The 18,020-nt window shown below is 34.4% G+C and overlaps 2 protein-coding genes and 1 pseudogene across 2 annotated transcripts; 1 reads left to right on the forward strand and 2 right to left on the reverse strand.

Annotated features, from left to right (window-relative positions):
* On the forward strand, positions 239 to 5,405 carry LOC104783473 (protein CASP-like). Its single transcript, XM_010508627.2, has 19 exons — positions 239 to 494; positions 901 to 1,011; positions 1,161 to 1,339; positions 1,442 to 1,591; positions 1,824 to 1,912; positions 2,001 to 2,110; positions 2,271 to 2,365; positions 2,470 to 2,525; positions 2,626 to 2,791; positions 2,914 to 3,006; positions 3,149 to 3,277; positions 3,407 to 3,526; positions 3,635 to 3,715; positions 4,150 to 4,257; positions 4,354 to 4,497; positions 4,600 to 4,701; positions 4,811 to 4,890; positions 4,975 to 5,067; positions 5,168 to 5,405. The coding sequence occupies exons 1-19, from the start codon at positions 383 to 385 to the stop codon at positions 5,226 to 5,228; spliced, it is 2,079 nt and encodes a 692-aa protein (XP_010506929.1). The 5' UTR covers positions 239 to 382; the 3' UTR covers positions 5,229 to 5,405.
* LOC104705404 lies at positions 5,677 to 6,150 on the reverse strand (annotated as a pseudogene).
* LOC104783480 (protein ASPARTIC PROTEASE IN GUARD CELL 1) lies at positions 12,915 to 14,757 on the reverse strand. Its single transcript, XM_010508633.2, has one exon. The coding sequence runs from the start codon at positions 14,675 to 14,677 to the stop codon at positions 13,172 to 13,174; it is 1,506 nt and encodes a 501-aa protein (XP_010506935.1). The 5' UTR covers positions 14,678 to 14,757; the 3' UTR covers positions 12,915 to 13,171.

The raw sequence follows: 18,020 nt of genomic DNA on the forward strand, positions 1-18,020 counted from the left end.
AAAAAAAAAAAAAAATTGAAGTAGTTCTCCTTGCCCAAAAAAAAAATGGAAATAATTCTACGTTTGTAGTGGGCCTATGAATAGCGCAAGGATCAGCCCATTAGTTATGCTATTGCTTTTGGTTTTTCAAATTTGAAGCCTGTTTAGGCTGGAACGTTTTTAAGTACCAAATTACTATTTTACCACCAAAAAAAACTCTACTGTATCAGCAGATCTGATCGGAATAGTTAAAAAATAAAAATAAAAATAAACAACAAACAAAACTCAGAAAAAAAATTCATAAACTCGATTCGAAAGCCCAGAAACTTTTCTTCGTATTGTGAAGTAGGATTTGCGTGTGAGTTCATCGGTGAAACGAGATCGGGATCGGAATACGAGTACAATGGAGGCTTTGCAAGATGGATCGGAGAGAGATAATAAAACTCCTCCGCCTCCTTCTTCTTCTTCGTCTTCTTCTTCCTCTCCCATTCCTGTCGTCACCAATTTTTGGAAAGGTTTGTTTCAGATTCATGTTTAATCTCAACGTTTGCTTCGACTCGCAGTGAAAGCTGAGTTCGAGCTTGTTTAGTAGTAGGAGAAATTCCTTGGTTAGGTTTATTTATTTTGGATTTTGGTGGAAGTAGTAAGGCCGAATCAAAATTAGAGACGGTGATTGATGTTCCTGAGAATGCAATGGTAGTTTAGTGTGATCGGATTGAGAGTTTTTTTAGTTGGTTGCTTTAAAAGCTATCAACTCATAGCTTTTGAAAATGTACTGACAGCTAGTTTCATCTTTGATTATCATGTGACATGGAAACCAGTCTCAATTCTAGAACTGTTTGTGTGATTCGTTACTGTTTTATCAGATTTGATTAGGCATTTGCTAAATGATTCACCAGTCTTTTGAAATGTTGGTTTCAGAATTTGATTTGGAGAAGGAGAAAAGCCTGCTTGACGAGCAAGGTCTTCGAATAGCTGAAAATCAAGAAAACAGCCAGAAGAATCGGCGTAAGCTTGCAGAGAGCACGCGAGGTATTTTTTGGTTTCACCTTTTATTTTGCTTAATCCTGTGGGAATCTGCCTAGTCCCAACTAAATGTGAATTGATGTTTTCTTAGGTCATTCAGTTGGATGAATATAATAGGAGATGTTAACATATTCTATGGTTTATGTTTGTAACAGACTTCAAGAAAGCGTCGCCTGAGGACAAACTTAGTATGTTCAATTCCCTGCTCAAGGGATATCAAGAAGAAGTAGATAATATTACCAAGAGGGCCAAATTTGGGGAGAATGCTTTCCTAAATATCTATCAGAAGCTCTATGAAGCACCAGATCCATTTCCTGCTCTTGCCTCTATTGCTGTAATTCTCCACTTACCTAGTGTTAGCATAATAGAAACCTTAAGTCCTGTAGCCTCAACGATATTCAGCTGAACTTACTATTTACTAATTGCTGTATTCCAGGAGCAAGATCGTAAATTATCTGAAGTGGAATCTGAGAATCGAAAAATGAAAGTTGAGCTTGAGGAATTTAGGACAGAAGCAACTCATCTGAAAAATCAGCAGGCGACAATAAGAAGGCTAGAAGAACGGAACCGCCAGCTTGAGCAGCAGGTCAGCTTGCTTTGAACCTCTTGTTTTAATTTGTATAGGGACAAAACTAAACGAATGTAACAGTCTGTAAAGCACAGCTTCCTCGAATGCTTGAGCCTATTCTGGGAGGTCGAATGCAAACTTATGCACTGAGTCAGAAAGACGAGTTATATAGAGATGCTAATTCGTGATCTTGTAACGGACAACTTTCGAAGATTAACAATGATATCGTGTTGTTGTATTTTGGATATAGATGGAAGAAAAAATCAAAGAGGTTGTTGAAATCAAGCAACGAAATCTGGCTGAGGAAAACCAGAAAACGATGGAGCTTTTGAAGGATAGGTAAGAATAATTTATTTTCTGAATGTTTTGGGTATTTATAGGCAGTTTTGGAGCTAGCACTAACCTTTACATATTCATCTTTTTACAGAGAGCAAGCTTTGCAAGATCAGTTAAGGCAAGCAAAAGACAGCGTCTCCACTATGCAAAAATTGCATGAGCTAGCACAGAGCCAGCTTTTTGAACTCCGTGCTCAGTCAGGTTGTGCATTGAGCGTTAACACGGTCACTCATTTTGTGCTTTCATAATTGGAATGGTCTCCCTAATCAATACGCATCCATAACATTTTCAGTTTTTGTTTCACGTTTTCTTTGTCCCTTCTTGAATTATTAATACATCTTTCTTTTGTCTAAAATATCAGATGAAGAAACGGCAGCGAAGCAATCTGAAGTTGGTCTATTGATGGATGAAGTGGAGCGCGCTCAAACCCGCCTCCTTACTCTTGAGAGGGAAAAGGTCTTTCACAGAATGCTCTCTAGATGTCATGTTTGAATTCAGGGAATGCCTGAAGATAAACTGGGTATTTTTGCACTCAAATTTTGTTTATTGGTTTGTGACAGGGACATCTGCGTTCTCAGCTGCAAACAGCTAATGAAGATACTGATAATAAGAAAAGGTGAGGTGACGCTTATGCATCCATATAACAAGGAACATAATTTCAAGTTGGTCTTATCTAATTTTTTGCTTTGTTTGATTTTTTGTTGTGCTCGCTGCAGTGACAATGTTGATTCGAATAGTATGCTGGAGAACTCTTTAACTGCAAAAGAGAAAATTATTTCAGAGCTTAATATGGAGATTCACAATGTGGAAACAGCTCTAGCAAATGAACGAGAAAGTCATGTTGCCGAAATAAAGAAATTCAATTCGTTGCTCAATAAAAAGGTGAAATTTGTGATATGCTTTGTCTTTATGCTAATAATTTATACTTTTTTTTGGAAATCAATTTCCTATCGCTTTCCATGGTCTAATGTTAGCCTGCCGTCATTTTAATTATATTAAACCAGGATACTATCATTGAAGAGATGAAGAAAGAGCTTCAAGAAAGACCATCAGCAAAATTAGTTGATGATCTGCGCAAAAAAGTGAAAATTCTGCAGGTATTCATCATTTCTACTATTTTTTGGTGCTCCCTTAGTTTCCCTCCTAATTGACATATTGCCACAGACCCTAGGATCCATTTGCTTGTCTTTCTGGTAATGATATTATCAACTACGGTGTAATGCCATTTTTGCATATTAGGCTGTAGGTTACAATTCAATTGAGGCTGAAGACTGGGATGCTGCTACCACTGGTGAAGAGATGAGCAAAATGGAGTCGCTTCTTCTTGATAAAAACAGAAAAATGGAACATGAGGTCACTCAGTTAAAGGTACATAACCTCTACGGAATGAACCACCACCATCTGTAATTTTGTCTCTTCGTTGCCCTTTCCCGCTTCATTGACATGAACATACACAAGTCGATGTCATTGGTTAATTAATACCGCCTCTTCTCCCAGGTTCAACTTTCTGAGAAAGCTTCCTTGCTTGAAAAGGCTGAAGCCAAGGGAGAAGAACTGACAGCTAAGGTTAATGAACAACAAAGACTGATACAAAAGTTGGAGGATGATATTTTGAAGGTACGTAAGAATGTGTAGTTACCATTTTAAGGTAACTGTGCTAGTGAAGCGGAAAACCCAGATCAAAGGCTTTGACTATACTTCAAACCTTGTTTACTTGTTACATAGGGTTACAGTTCAAAAGAACGAAAAGGTGCTCTGTTTAATGAGTGGGAGTTCTCAGAAGCAGGTGTGGCCGAGCAGTCTGAGGTACTTCTATCTGACCTATGTATAGCCTATACATCAAGTAATTTCTCATTCAACAATTGTGAAGCTGAGAAAATTCCCCATTAGAAAAGGGAAAGCATCGAATCATTCAGAATTAAGATCTAGATAACCAATAACATATGTAGATTTAAGTTCTCTACTAGAAATTTTAGATTGTCTAACGTGTATGCTCACTCTGCCTTCTATTTATGGCGTGAATGAAAATATAGCTAGGAATTTTGGTAAATATATATATATATTACTATGATCTATGTTTTTTTCAAACTATCCTTGAGCTTTGTTGCCAAAACATCTGAAAGTTTTTATATGACTAGAGGGGTATTTCCAAGATATTGTTTTAATATATACCTCACACAAACTAATAAACTTATCACTTATTACTGCTCTTTATATGTTGTCTGTTTCTTTATGATAAGCCTATGGATCAGAAGCATGTTCCATCAGACCAAGATCAGAGTTCAATGCTAAAAGTTATCTGCAGCCAAAGAGATCGGTTCCGAGCACGATTACGCGAAACAGAAGAGGTACTGTAGTACATATAAAATATCCTCTTTCCTCTGTCTTCTCTATCTCGAGAAATTTATTTGAACTGTATATTCTGGATTCTCTTGACGTTGCAGGAAATAAGGCGATTAAAAGAGAAGATAGGCTTTCTCACAGACGAATTGGAGAAGACCAAAGCTGACAACGTCAAACTCTATGGAAAAATCCGTTATGTCCAAGACTATAACCAGGATAAAATTGTTTCACGGGGATCAAAAAAGGTATTTCTTTTCTGCATTGCATTTCCCTTAAGCCTTTTCTGTCTTGGTGCTCGGGTTTTTGCTCGGGTTTTACCCATGGTTGACATCGTTCTCCAATCTCAGTATGTGGAAGATCTTGAAAGTGGATTCAGCTCGGATGTCGAATCAAAATACAAGAAAATTTACGAGGATGACATTAACCCTTTTGCAGCATTCTCTAAAAAGGTTAAAAAAAAAAAAAAAAGCATTCTCCTACAGTCCTACTATCGACACAAGCCGTAGATTCTTTTCCCATTCTACTCTTTACATATGCGACTATTCATGTGTTCCATAGGAAAGAGAGCAACGGATCAAAGATTTGGGAATCAGAGATCGGATTACACTCAGCAGTGGTCGCTTCCTTCTAGGAAACAAGTAAGCATCTCGCTCTTAAGTGTGATCATATTCAAACTCGATCACACAATCATCGATACTTAATCCGAGAATTGGACCTTTCAGATACGCAAGGACCTTTTCTTTCTTCTACACAATAGGATTGCACGTACTTGTCTTCACTTGTCTCTACCGTATGTCAGCTTACAGCTATCTCAGGTAAACCCACCAAACCTACCAATTTTGGTTTTGTTTTATGTTTGTTATCTGTCCATTATGTAATTGATTTTATTTAATATATTCTTTTTGTTTTGGTTAGCCATGGAGCAGAGGAGAATCTGATGACAGATGCAACCACAAACCTCCCTCACGGTCTTTAAGCTCCCACCCTAAACTTCTTCGTTTTTGGTTGTTGTGTTTTCGGTCTTGTTAGTGTTCGTTCACTGGGCAAATCTAAAACGGTTGAACTATCATATCTTCTGTACAGAAGGATCCGAATCTTTATATACATATATAAAGCCACAGAAAAAAATGCTTACTTTAAAAAATTGAGGTAATCGCCAAATAAAGATGGCCACTAGAGAGTTATTACTTATTACATCCGTTCATATACATCGACTTTGAGGTCTGTTTTACCTTTTCTTCTAAACATCGGTGACAAAAAAAACAACCAACTTTTGTTGGGAAAGCAAACAGACATGAAAAATGCAGGACGATACATCTTACACATCCGACAAGAATGATCGTTTGTTACATTTCCAATATATGAGATGCAACAACAACAACAACAAAAAGTCATGGCATAGTATCATCGGTTAGGGCAACGACACCTACGTGGCTGAGATTTTGGATTTGAATGCTTGCTTGACCGTCGATGGAATGGTGAGGTAGGAGCTGTTCTCGGTAAGGCTTGAACCAATGGGCCTTATTTCCCAGAACGGGCATCAAGAGTTTTCGAACCAAACGTCCCGAAGAATGGATGGTTAGGAAACATCCTGATATGCGTCTGAGAGATGGCGGCAACAGCTTCCGCTCGGTGAGGGAGGGTACGAGCTGTGCTTTTAAGCTTGTAGCTGAACTCGTAGGTTGCACGCTTATCTGCAATGCAAGTTACGTTGGTGGGTCCGGAAGATGTTTCAGGATAGAGAGACAGACCATGACTTGGTTAGCAACCGAACCATGTGGTGAGCAGTCAGCAAGGGTGCCGGATCCTTCAAAAAATGCAGCAACATCATCCGCAACTCCTTTTACCTGGGTGAACCAAGCCGTGTTGCGTTTCATGTGGAGAAAAGAGGAGATGGTTTAATTTTTAGTGCAATGCACTATAATTTGGAAAATCAGAAAAGTTTTTAAAATGAACTTTGAAACGTTCTTCACTCCTAGAACTAGTATGCTGGCACTTTTTGTTAGAACGACGAAATCTTTTAAAAGCTACACAAGTTACTAGTTTAGTACTATTTTATTGGGAACTTGCAATTTAGTTCCAACCTTTTTTATATCACTCATTAATTCCATTAATAAAATCGATGTTTACATGAATGACAACATTACAAGAGTAGAAGAATAAATTTAAGATACAAAGGTAGGTGTTGGTCTATGTCTAGCAACTTTTACAAGAGTAGAAAGTTAAATTTAAGAGACAAGGATTGGATTTCTTCTTTACATACAAAAAGTTATAGTATGTCTTTTCTACTTGAGATTAGCCTATAATATATCATGGAGATATACAACTAGTATATGATTTCACAAGCAGATTTAGTTACTAATGTAATATTCTCCTCCTGTTTTAGCCATGTTGAAAAGAAGAAAGTCTTCATGATACTGTTGGAATGGCCAGACAAAATTTCTGCTCAAGGAGCCTTTAAAAAAATTGACAGAACACTATGGACACTTTGTAGGAGTCGTGCGCAAAAGCACATATGAATCAGTATAGTGTCTTCACATCTGTGATGGTAGCCAAAATAGCTTATGCAGTTGATTTATTTAAGGAGTATTGATAAACAACTCATCGAGAGTACAAAAAAAATATGGTAATTAGAGTGAAAATTATTCTTTTCTAATACGTACGTGAAACTCTTTATATAGCTATAAACTATATGGCATGTGAATATGTGATATACATACGAATGGGTTATGTAATACAGTATGTGTATTATATTAAGTGAGGTGTGAAAATTATAAATTTGGGGACCGAAAGAGAGAAGAGAATGATGCTAAGTTGCTAACCACCACTTAGCGATGAGACTCTTTTAACGGGTCTTCTCCATCCGTCAACTTTGGTCGACCGCCCAACAAGTACGGTCATTAAGGTTGTAATATTACCTATATGTCCCTTATTATGTAGCTTTCTTTCGTTTTCACTCTCAATGTTTCAGTTTCATGAGTAAAACGACATGGGCAAACAAAAAAACAACTCCCCGGCCCGAATTACTTGTCATCACCCTTTCCGTGAAAAACAAGTTCATGCATAAATGAGAACGGAATCATTGTATCGGCCCTACAAAGGGGTGTGTGTGTGTCGTGTGTCCATATTTCACTATCCATAGATCAATACAAACATACAAGTTCATTTCAAGATTTTTCCCAAACTCGAAACAAATTTTATGAAACGAGATTCAGGATGTACTCTAATTTAAAAACGAGAAGTATCCAATGTAATGCGCATCTTGGAACTTGTATATAGAATTTAATGAATTTGCCTGCATACTGTTTACAATAAATCAACTAAATTAAACGCATTTAGTGTCGCATACTGTCTTGTCTTAATATCGTCATAATTAATTTTTCGTACTACAGTAAAACTTCTATAAATTAATAAAGTCGGGACCATGAAATTTTATTAATTTATAGAGGTTTTAATTTATCGATAAATTAATAATTATTAATTTATCGATAAATTAATAAAATATTAATTTATGAAGAGATTTTTAATTTTCATAATTTTAAATTTTGTATTACAAAATAAGATACTTTTGTTATTATTCATATTTGTAAAAAAAAAATTAATCTATAATCTTGTTTATCGTAATTGCTAAGTTTAAAGTGTAGGTAAAGATGATAGATGTTAGAAGTTTAGAGTTTATAAGAAATTCCTACTAGAATCATTCATGGTAATGATGAAGTCGAATAAGATATTGCGGTAGTTTTAGAATCAATTACATATAAAGAAGCAATTATCACATTTATAACTCTTTACAATTTTTGGATGCGATTTGAGAAGATGACAATGAAAAATATTAGAGATGAGCTCCAATAAGAATACAAATTCAAGAATATGCAAACAACAATATAGTCATATTTCACTAGATTTTCTTAGATATGTATGTATATATATATATATATATATATTAATATTATATGATTATTAATTTATGATATTGATGGGACCATATTTTTACATAGGATTTTCAAAAAAAAATATTATCTTATTAATTTATCGAAATATGTCATTTTTTACACCGGCCCAACTCGGGACCGAAAAAATTTATTAATTTATAGCGAATATTAATTTAAAGAGTATTAATTTATAGAGGTTCTACTGTAGTATAAGTTTTCTGCGTCATTATGCCCTAATTAAATATTAGGTAGCCATCCTACTATGTGTTGGTTCATAACTTACAATTTATGTTTTATAGTGTATCTAAATACGAGATTCCTTTATAGTCATAACTTACACTATTAGGACATCTCCAACAATGTCTTCCTTTTAAGGGGAGTTCACCTTCAAAATAAGGGTTTGAAGGTGACTTGGTGTACCCTCAAATTTATTTCTAAAATTTTTTCTATTTTACATTATAATCCATTATCTTTACATTGATTTGTTATAATCACAAAACTTTCATATATAAATATAAAATACACAACTAAAAAAAATATATCAAACGATATTAATAAAATACAATGCCTTATATAATATAACAACATATATATATATATATATATATATATATCAAAGCATAAAAAATTACATGTAAAATATATAGTTATTCAGTATAAATATTTCCATAGATATATTTCAAATAGTATAATTTATCTAAATATATTTCAAATAATAGAATTTATATAGATATAAATCAAACAATTGAATTTATATAGATATATTTCAAATAATTGAACTTAATAGAACTATTTGTAAGATATAAAAGTTATAAGGACTAAAATGAAATGTTATATATAAATTTTTAAAGGGTTGAATAGTGAACCCTCAAATTAGGGTTTAATGAGTTGTTGGATGGACTGTTGGAGATGCTCTTAGGCCTAACTAGTATAGTGTCTCTAAATCTGATATCTTTATATGTTTCAAATGTCGTTCCATATGTCTTCACACTATTATTGAAGTAGAATTTCACTTTTACTTGTTTAATGAATTTATCGGTTCAACATGAAAAGTATAGAGACATTTATTTTAAAATTTTAATTACAAACGGGTCATAGCATCATTAAACAGATGATTATGTGTTCTATGATATAATGTATACCAGATTTTCGAACCAAACGTCCCAAAGAATATATGATTATTAGAGTCTTTAAACTCCGGAACAATCTTTTCTTTTCAAAAGTTCTGAATTTTTATATTAACTTATTACGAGTTTAATTTGAATACCAATTATTACTATTTTTGTATGGAGACTGGAGAACAATAGATGCAGAGCATGAGTGACCCATCTATATGGTGACTTCACTTACATTTACTGAAACTCAACGTCTTCATACAAATCCCAACGTATTGAGTGCTTCAAAATTTTACTTATACATGTCCCCATGGGCCATCTGGACTAAGGGTAGCATTGTCATTCGCGGTAGGATTATTTGAAAAAATTACGTATCATACGAATAAAACACAAGTTATCAGATCAAGTAATTGTCTTACTTCATGACAAATATATCAACATCCTTATAACTACCTTATCGCAAAAACAACCCATGAATAATCCAAATAACTTTTTTATTAAGAAACAAAATGATCCATCGTTTCCAAAAAAGAAAAAGTATATATGTGTTGCTGATAATTTTGCTCATATTTTTCAAAAATACGATTTTCGAAAATCTAATGCTACTTTTCTTATATATCTGCATTTCATCTTTGTCAAAAGTAATAATAACAAAAATTTATAATATATATATATATATATATATATATAATTATTTGTATTTTTTGATAGAATTTATTTTTCAATTTTGTAATGAAAATTTCTAATAATTTTCCTGAAGACAAAAAAAAGACATTTTCAACAGCGTGTATAGGTGAAACGAAAATGATTACGTAAATAATGTTTTAAGTTATCGTGTTAAGTACAAAAACTGTTGAACGGATAATTTCATGATTAGTAGTCCTATAATGATTTGTAGTAACTATTTGGCGTCATCCGCTCTTGTCCACGTGACCCACACCCGCAGTATCTAATGTGAAACTACACTGGTACTGTTCTGTAATAAGAGAATTCAAGTTCGGCGTCCACGACGCTATAGTGACACGTGTCATCGTACAATTGAGTTGAGATCGTGCCGACAACAAAATAGGGTGGGGGCCACGTGCGGTAATGAGAGGACCACGAGGGAACTCCTTTATTTTCCTGTCCTTTTTTTTCTGTAAAATAAAACTCTAACTACGACGCTTTTAATTCGTTGTTAATACATCACTTCTTTTGCAATCAATTAGTTGCTAATGCATCGCCATTATGCAATTATTCCAGGGGACTACACACACAAATCTTGTTTGTTTTAATTTAAAACAATACAAACAAAAAATTCGGGTTAACAGCTCTAGCTTATTTACGGACTAATGCTAAAGATTCCGTAAGAGATGTAAAAGATATCATATATAGCTCGCAATGGAAACAAAACTACTCACAAGGGCAATGATCAAAACTCGTCCTATCTCGCTCGTAGTCTATAAAGTATACATGGACCACAATATTCACCGTGTGACTCATAACTTGTCGGATATTTTTTGAGAAAAAAAAATAAACTTGTGTGAACAAATCGTTGGTTGGATCCAGGTGGATCAGTAATCTCCAATCGCTGTTCAGAAAACCATCAATCAAATCACAGGGCAAGTTCATCCGGTATACATACATAAGGACAAGCAATCACATGATTTACAATAGATTCTGAGATCTTTAGCACCACCACGATCTCCTTCGTTTTTTCTCGACTCTTTAAATAGTCACGACTCATGGAAAGAATCTTAATATTTGTTGTTAATTATGATATGATTTTAAAAAATCTTAAAAGAGTTTGAGGAGACAAAAATAGCGTAGGCAACATTCATATGGCATTGTCCAAAAGAAGCATAATGAGATTGGGGGACCACTCTGCATGTGATTCTTATTCTTGAATCACCTCACCCCTCATCACCCCCAACGCCACTACGTCCATATTTAATCCCAAATTGTTATGTTTTTTTTTTATTACTGCAAAAGTTTGTTTTTTGAGATATCATTTAATTAAAATTTCATAATAATTTGGGATTTTAGGACGAAGGAATACTTTATATAATCAAAATCTATTTGGACATACGATAATCAGCCATGATTTAAATTTCATAATATATTGTTTTCAATTGATAAGACTTCACAATTACAAGAAAAGTTAGAATGGGACGGCAGATCAAAATATATATAATTTTAACTTAAACTCACAAAATGTCGCTATCTTAGCTTAAAGTATATATATGCATCGTCAAAATCATATATTCACATATGTATTTCGTTAAAATTAAACATCTCCCATATGATTTAAGCTAAAACAGAAATGGCATTCTAAGTTTCCACTACCAATATTCTACTGTCACCTTTTACGTTCACGTCATGAAGCGTTAATACGAAATGGGCATTTTCTTGAAGTTGCTAAAAGGTTATGAATTCCTTTGCAATAATCTAGATATCGCTATGTCATACCACCGCAAGGTAGTGTATAGTATATGGTGATCCGTATCATCTAACCATCTTATAACGAAAAAGTGGATATTTTTATATATAGATGAATAAGTAGAATACGGTAAGAAAATCAACTTTATGACGAAATTATTAGTGGGAGGTACTCTCTCAAATACTCTTATTAAAAAATAATAAAAGAAAGAGAGAAGAGAAAAAAGAATCTCAAATACTCTTATTAAAAAATAATAAAAGAAAGAGAGAAGAGAAAAAAGAATCTCAAATACTCTTATTAAAAAATAATAAAAGAAAGAGAGAAGAGAAAAAAGAATCTCAAATACTCTTATTAAAAAATAATAAAAGAAAGAGAGAAGAGAAAAAAGAAGAGAATCTTTTCTTTCTAGAGTCACCTGAGAAAACGAGTCTCTAACCAAACAAAATATGTGATTTTTGTTCATTGGATCAGAAATTAAAAATAATAATAATAATAATAATTTGTGAAAAAAATATTTATTTTTTGTTTTTCTGAGAAGCGTTCAGACGTTCTCGAGTAATGATGCTCTAACGGGCCGACTAACTCACCCGTGGCTTATATGCACATGATTACTCGATAGTCGTTACAATGGCTAAGGTAAGTAAACCCTAAAAGTCCACCCTCGTCATTCGATCCCAAGACGTGGCTCCATGCATGCATGTTTGCTTACGACACAGTTAGCCGTGTAATTGTTATGGTCTCCTATGCAAATTAACGTGAACAAGGAAACATGGGAACAGACTCGATCGGTTGAAAACTTTATAATATTTCCTTTGTTTTTTAGTATTAATATTTAAATTATTTTTAAGTGATACTATTATGTCTGACTGTAATCGGTGTTAAAATGAGCAATCAATTCGCTCAGAGTTCAATGTAAATATTTTTTTTAAGGCAAGTGTGAAAAATGCAAATTTTCTACCATGGCGTTTTCTTTTTGGACTACGCAACTTAACTTTTCACATTGATTGATTTCCACACACAGACACAGTTGGTAGTAGATTCAGACTGTAATTTATAAAATATTGAAGAACAAAGGGGCCACAAGAAAAGTCTCTGTTTCTATGAAGACTTTTCTATAGTTACAAAAAAGGCACTTCTTCTGTGTAACTTAAAGCTTTTTTGACTATTCTTCATTTCTTCTCGCAAAGACACAACACTTCCAAACACATCTACTGATAATTACTTCTTGCTGAGACAACAACATTTTTCAAACTTATAAATAATCAATCCTATTATTAATTCGATTAAAAAAGTCGAAAATAACTTATGATTAATTTATAGAAAGACATTGAAAAAGAAAAAATTCACACTTAAAGATTTGTTTTTTCGTAGTTCTATAAAAGTTTTACTGAGATATCAGTAAAACTATTCATTTGTCTACTTTTTTTTTTTCTTTCTTTTTTCTTTCTTTTTTCTAGCATTTATTCGCTGACAACCCGATACGATTATTCGTTAGATCGTAAGTGATACGTGTCCCTTGCTGCTGCACATTCCCGATGATCGACAACGACGACGACGTCGGAGCAAAAGCGAAGCAGAACGTTCCGCTATCATCCACAGGGATCAGATAATTCTTCGCCGGCAAATCTAGCGACTTACCTCCGGTGAAATGAAACGTCACCGTCGGTACTTTCACTGTGGAAAGAGACGAGAAATCGTAGCACGTGTCAAACAGAGAGATGCTCGAAGTCCCCTTTTTGAGTTTCGTAGTGAGTCTAAGAAACGCGTCGCGAAGCGAGTTATACGCCTCTGTCTGAAGACGAGTCACGGCGGTTCCACAATCCAAGATCACCCCTCCGCTTCCCGAAGCGTCGACTGCGAAGATCGAGTCAGATATCATGACCTTTTGACCACCGACGCTGAACCCGCTGAGCCCGAGGTAGTAGAAGGTGTCGATCTTTTGGTTACGTAGAAGCGGCGCCGTCGCGTCTCCGCTACCGAGTTGGACCGAGTTGAAATCAAGACTCGACGATTTAGCTGAGTCACGGTCGACGAGGCAGTAAGAAAACGACGTCGCTTTCATCTGATTGGTTATCGATAAAACTCCACCTCCTAAACCGAGCAAACCGGCCGCTCCGGTAAAGAGACCTTCGTTATCGTGACCGCATCCCAAAGCGACGTCGTTTATTTTACCTGACTCACCGAACGTCACCGTATCGGTAGCGAATTCACCGACGGTGAAAGATCCATCTCCGTAACTAACTTGGTAGAGACACTTGTTTGAGCGACAAGCGGATGTTTCGAGAAGAGAGCACTGTGGAGCAGAGCAAGTGAGTGATTTGTACGTGGAAGACGAAGTCGGGTTAAAAACCGGGTCGGATTGTTGGTAACAGTCGGAGCAAGGTTCACACTGGATCCAGTTCACGTCGCTTCCCGTGTCGAGCACCAAGTACATCTCTTTCGCCGGAGTTCCGACTCCGATTCTTGAGAAATACTCGCCGCTTCCTTGTGAGGCTCCGGAGACGACAGGTGTCGTTAGTTCCTGGGTTTGGTAACGGGTATCTTCGTTGTAAACGGGTTTGAGATCGGATCTGTCGATCCCTTCGACGGCGAACCGGATTTTCGCGGCGATTCCGGCGACTCGGGATGAGTCACGCTCGAGTCGGCTCAGTACCAGGCTCTTGTAGTCTTTGTGCTGTGACGCGACGAAAATGTCTCGGGAGTGAAGCTCTAGAGACAGTGGTGAAGAGGAGTTTAAGAAGACCGGGTCGGATAGGGATACGGATTCGGGTCTGGTGGAGGTGAATGAGGAACGAGCCGGGTCGAGTGAGAGGATGGTTTGTGTTTGCTGGAGAGATGAAACGACGTCGAGCACGGACGTTTTAGGTGGAGTGGATAGAGGTCGAGATGAAGCATCGGTCGTGGTGAGGAAGAGAGAGAGAGTGACGGTGAGGAGAGAGATAAGTCGCTTGAAAGCCATTTTCCCCGGCGAAGGTTTGATATGAGTTAAGTGGAAGAGAGAAAGAGTAAGTAATGTTGTTTTATTTATAGAGGAAAAATAAATGTTGAGGAGAGAGTCACGCCAGAATTGCTGTGGTTATAAAAGCCAACATCAATTACTTTATTATCACATTATGACATGTATTAAAACTTATAGTTGGATATTGTATTATTTTATAAATACAAAAATATACAATCTTAATCTAGTGTTATGTTAATATGATCCCGATGGACCCAGCATAAACATTTTACACCGAATAATACTAAATGTATCGGCGACGGAAGAAGATTGTTGTACTTTAGGAGTAGAATTTAACACCAAAAAAAAAGTTAAAGCGTAGGTCTGGTAACTATACGGACCTGAGTAGATAGGTACAGGTTGTCTTGATAGGGATTGACTTGCTAAATTTTCTTACTACAAGCGATTTTATCCAGTATTTTGACATCCCTAGATACGCGTCACTAAATAGATAGGTGTGTTTATTTTATTGCAAAGAAATTCGAATACCAAAAGTACTCTTAATTATTTAACCAAATCACTTTTAATATTTAACGTAAAGCACAGCTAAAATCTTATCCCCAGTAAAGTAAAAAGCTTTGTATTTTCTTCCCGTCGCTAACCCAATCAATATTTATGCGGTGTTTTAATGAATTTTTTTTCATTTCAACCTTATATCATATCACATGAGCTGAATGCTACGACTAACATCTGTTGAGACTTGAGAGAAAACTCTTTTTGGATAGGGATATTTTAGATATCGTATTCATCGAGTTTTTAAAGAAAATTATTGTACAACTAGCATAAAATATATTCAAAACTACTGAAAGGTATAAATGTACGATGTAAGTGGGTTAATGTCAGTTTGTGTTGCATAATTGATCATGTAACTAATTTCGTGTTGTATATTTATTCAGATATTGTGTGTTGTTTTTAATTACTAAGGTTAGTTTGTGGTGCATATTTGGTAACTACTGTAGATACTTTTTTTCTTAATGCAATTTGATTACAGGAGGATTAATGGAACTAAGACTTTTAAGTTATAAAATGGAAATTGAATGAATGTATAATATATAGGTTAAAATGGTAGTTTAATGTGAAAAGTGGGGTAAGTTTCTAAAGGTAATTAAATGTGAAAAGTGGGTAAGTTGTTACTTCGTTAGACGAGATTTGGGTTTATTTCGCTTTCCCTGGATTAATGGTAACGCACCCTTTTAGCCTTGGTTGTTGCGTATCATTTATTTCTCTTTTGTTTTCTTGTTATCTTAGTATTAAATTTATTTTCCATACCCACTTCACTTTATTCCCTAAATAAGATGATGCAATATTAAATCAACTATGGCTTGTATCGCATACTTTTTAGGTTTTTTTTTCCATATGCTGAGATGCTTCATTAATTTACATCGCAAGATTCGTTAATATGGCGTTATTTCATGATAAAAAGTCTTAAGAACATTATAATGTAGACGCAATAATAGAGTTTTTCTCTTTGTCAAAGGCAAAGATTTCAAAAGAGAGAAAGGAACAGACAATATTATTGATCTAGTTTGGAGTGACTGTACACGTCTTTGATACAATGTATTAAATAAAAATAAGAATATGAATATGAAAATTTTGATCCACATTAAATTAGAATTACCTTTTTTATGTTCTCTATTCATTCTCATCCATATATTTATGTATTACAAGTGATATAAATCATATAATCGAAAGGTTGAGAGGTTGTTGTATTTTTTTCGATCTTTTTGTAATTTTAATCTTTGGATCATTAGTTTGTTTTTAATATGTTAGTCCGCTTGTATCATCAATTAATACGTACATGTGTGTATATTCGATTTAAAATAACTTATGTTTGTTTATAACATTTTTCTTCATTGCTTTATTTAATAATTTTTGACTGATNTGGACCCGGAGTTGAAGGTTGGCATTTGGTTGTTGAGGTGCAGCCGCCATTTTGCGCTTCTCGGAGTAGAGAGAGAGAGAATTTTTTATCTGAGATTTTCGCTTTTCTAGAAAGAGAGAGAAAGCGTGAGAAAAGAGAAAAGAGAAGTGAGGTCCCCAAATCGGAGATCTGAAAATTCAAATTTCGAAAATTTTCGAGAACCGCGTGAGAGTGTTTTCCGAAAACAAAGGCTTTCAATATTTTGTTTTTTATTAGGCCCGATAATATTCGAGCCCAACTATTTTCAAACTTATTCGGTCGTTGATTTTTATTTCTTCGAATCTTATTTATCAACACTCGTCTTTGAATGATACAATGTATTAAATTAAAATAAGAATATGAATATGAAAATTTTGATCCACATTAAATTAGAATTACCTTTTTTATGTTCTCTACTCATTCTCATCCATATATTTATGTATTACAAGTGATATAAATCATATAATCGAAAGGTTGAGAGGTTGTTGTATTTTTTTCAATCTTTTTGTAATTTTAATCTTTGGATCATTAGTTTGTTTTTAATATGTTAGTCCGCTTGTATCATCAATTAATACGTACATGTGTGTATATTCGATTTAAAATAACTTATGTTTGTTTATAACATTTTTCTTCATTGCTTTATTTAATAATTTTTGACTGATGTTCTTTTCAGTACTTTTTTTTTTAATAATATTTGATTCAATTTGTTAATAATTGATTCAATTTTATTTACTTTTCAAATATAATAAACCTTTATATGTGTGTTCATGACGGGATCTATATTTATCCGGTCTAGTGATGTTGTCGAAACCCATTTAAATAACAGACTTGTTGTTCAAAATTCTGCCAATTTAGTCTCATTTATTTAAAAATATTAAATATATTTAAATTGGATAGTCCAATTAAACATGTTTGATAAATAAATTATTTTCTTCTCTCAGCCTTTACGAATGTGAGTTTTGGAAAATTGGTTGATGGGTTGTGTTCAGTGGCGGATGCAGAAGTCATTTTTGTATGGGGCACCACTTTAATGATCTAATAATTTTGTTAAGTTTAATAGATATACTACTTAGCTTAGCATTTTACCTGTAGCACAACCTTAAGAAACTGAAATTTTTTGTTGATTTTAATAGATATACCACACAATTTAGCTAATAATTTACAAGAATTAAGAAAATGAGTATGGGGCACTTGCCCCACCCTTCATAAGCCTAGATCGCCCCTCGTTGTGTTAATTAGTTTGTATTGACTTGATTCACAATCCTCTTTGCAAATTCAGATCAAAGTTTTGTGAATCGTTTGGATTTGTGTATTTGATCCATTTGTGATTCTCTGTTTTCATTCATAGAAGAGATTGAACATAACGTCTCTTTGTTTTGATCCCTTTTTTTACTGTAGGTATGT

Source organism: Camelina sativa, chromosome 1 (assembly GCF_000633955.1).
Source record: "Camelina sativa cultivar DH55 chromosome 1, Cs, whole genome shotgun sequence".
Lineage (NCBI taxonomy): Eukaryota > Viridiplantae > Streptophyta > Magnoliopsida > Brassicales > Brassicaceae > Camelina > Camelina sativa.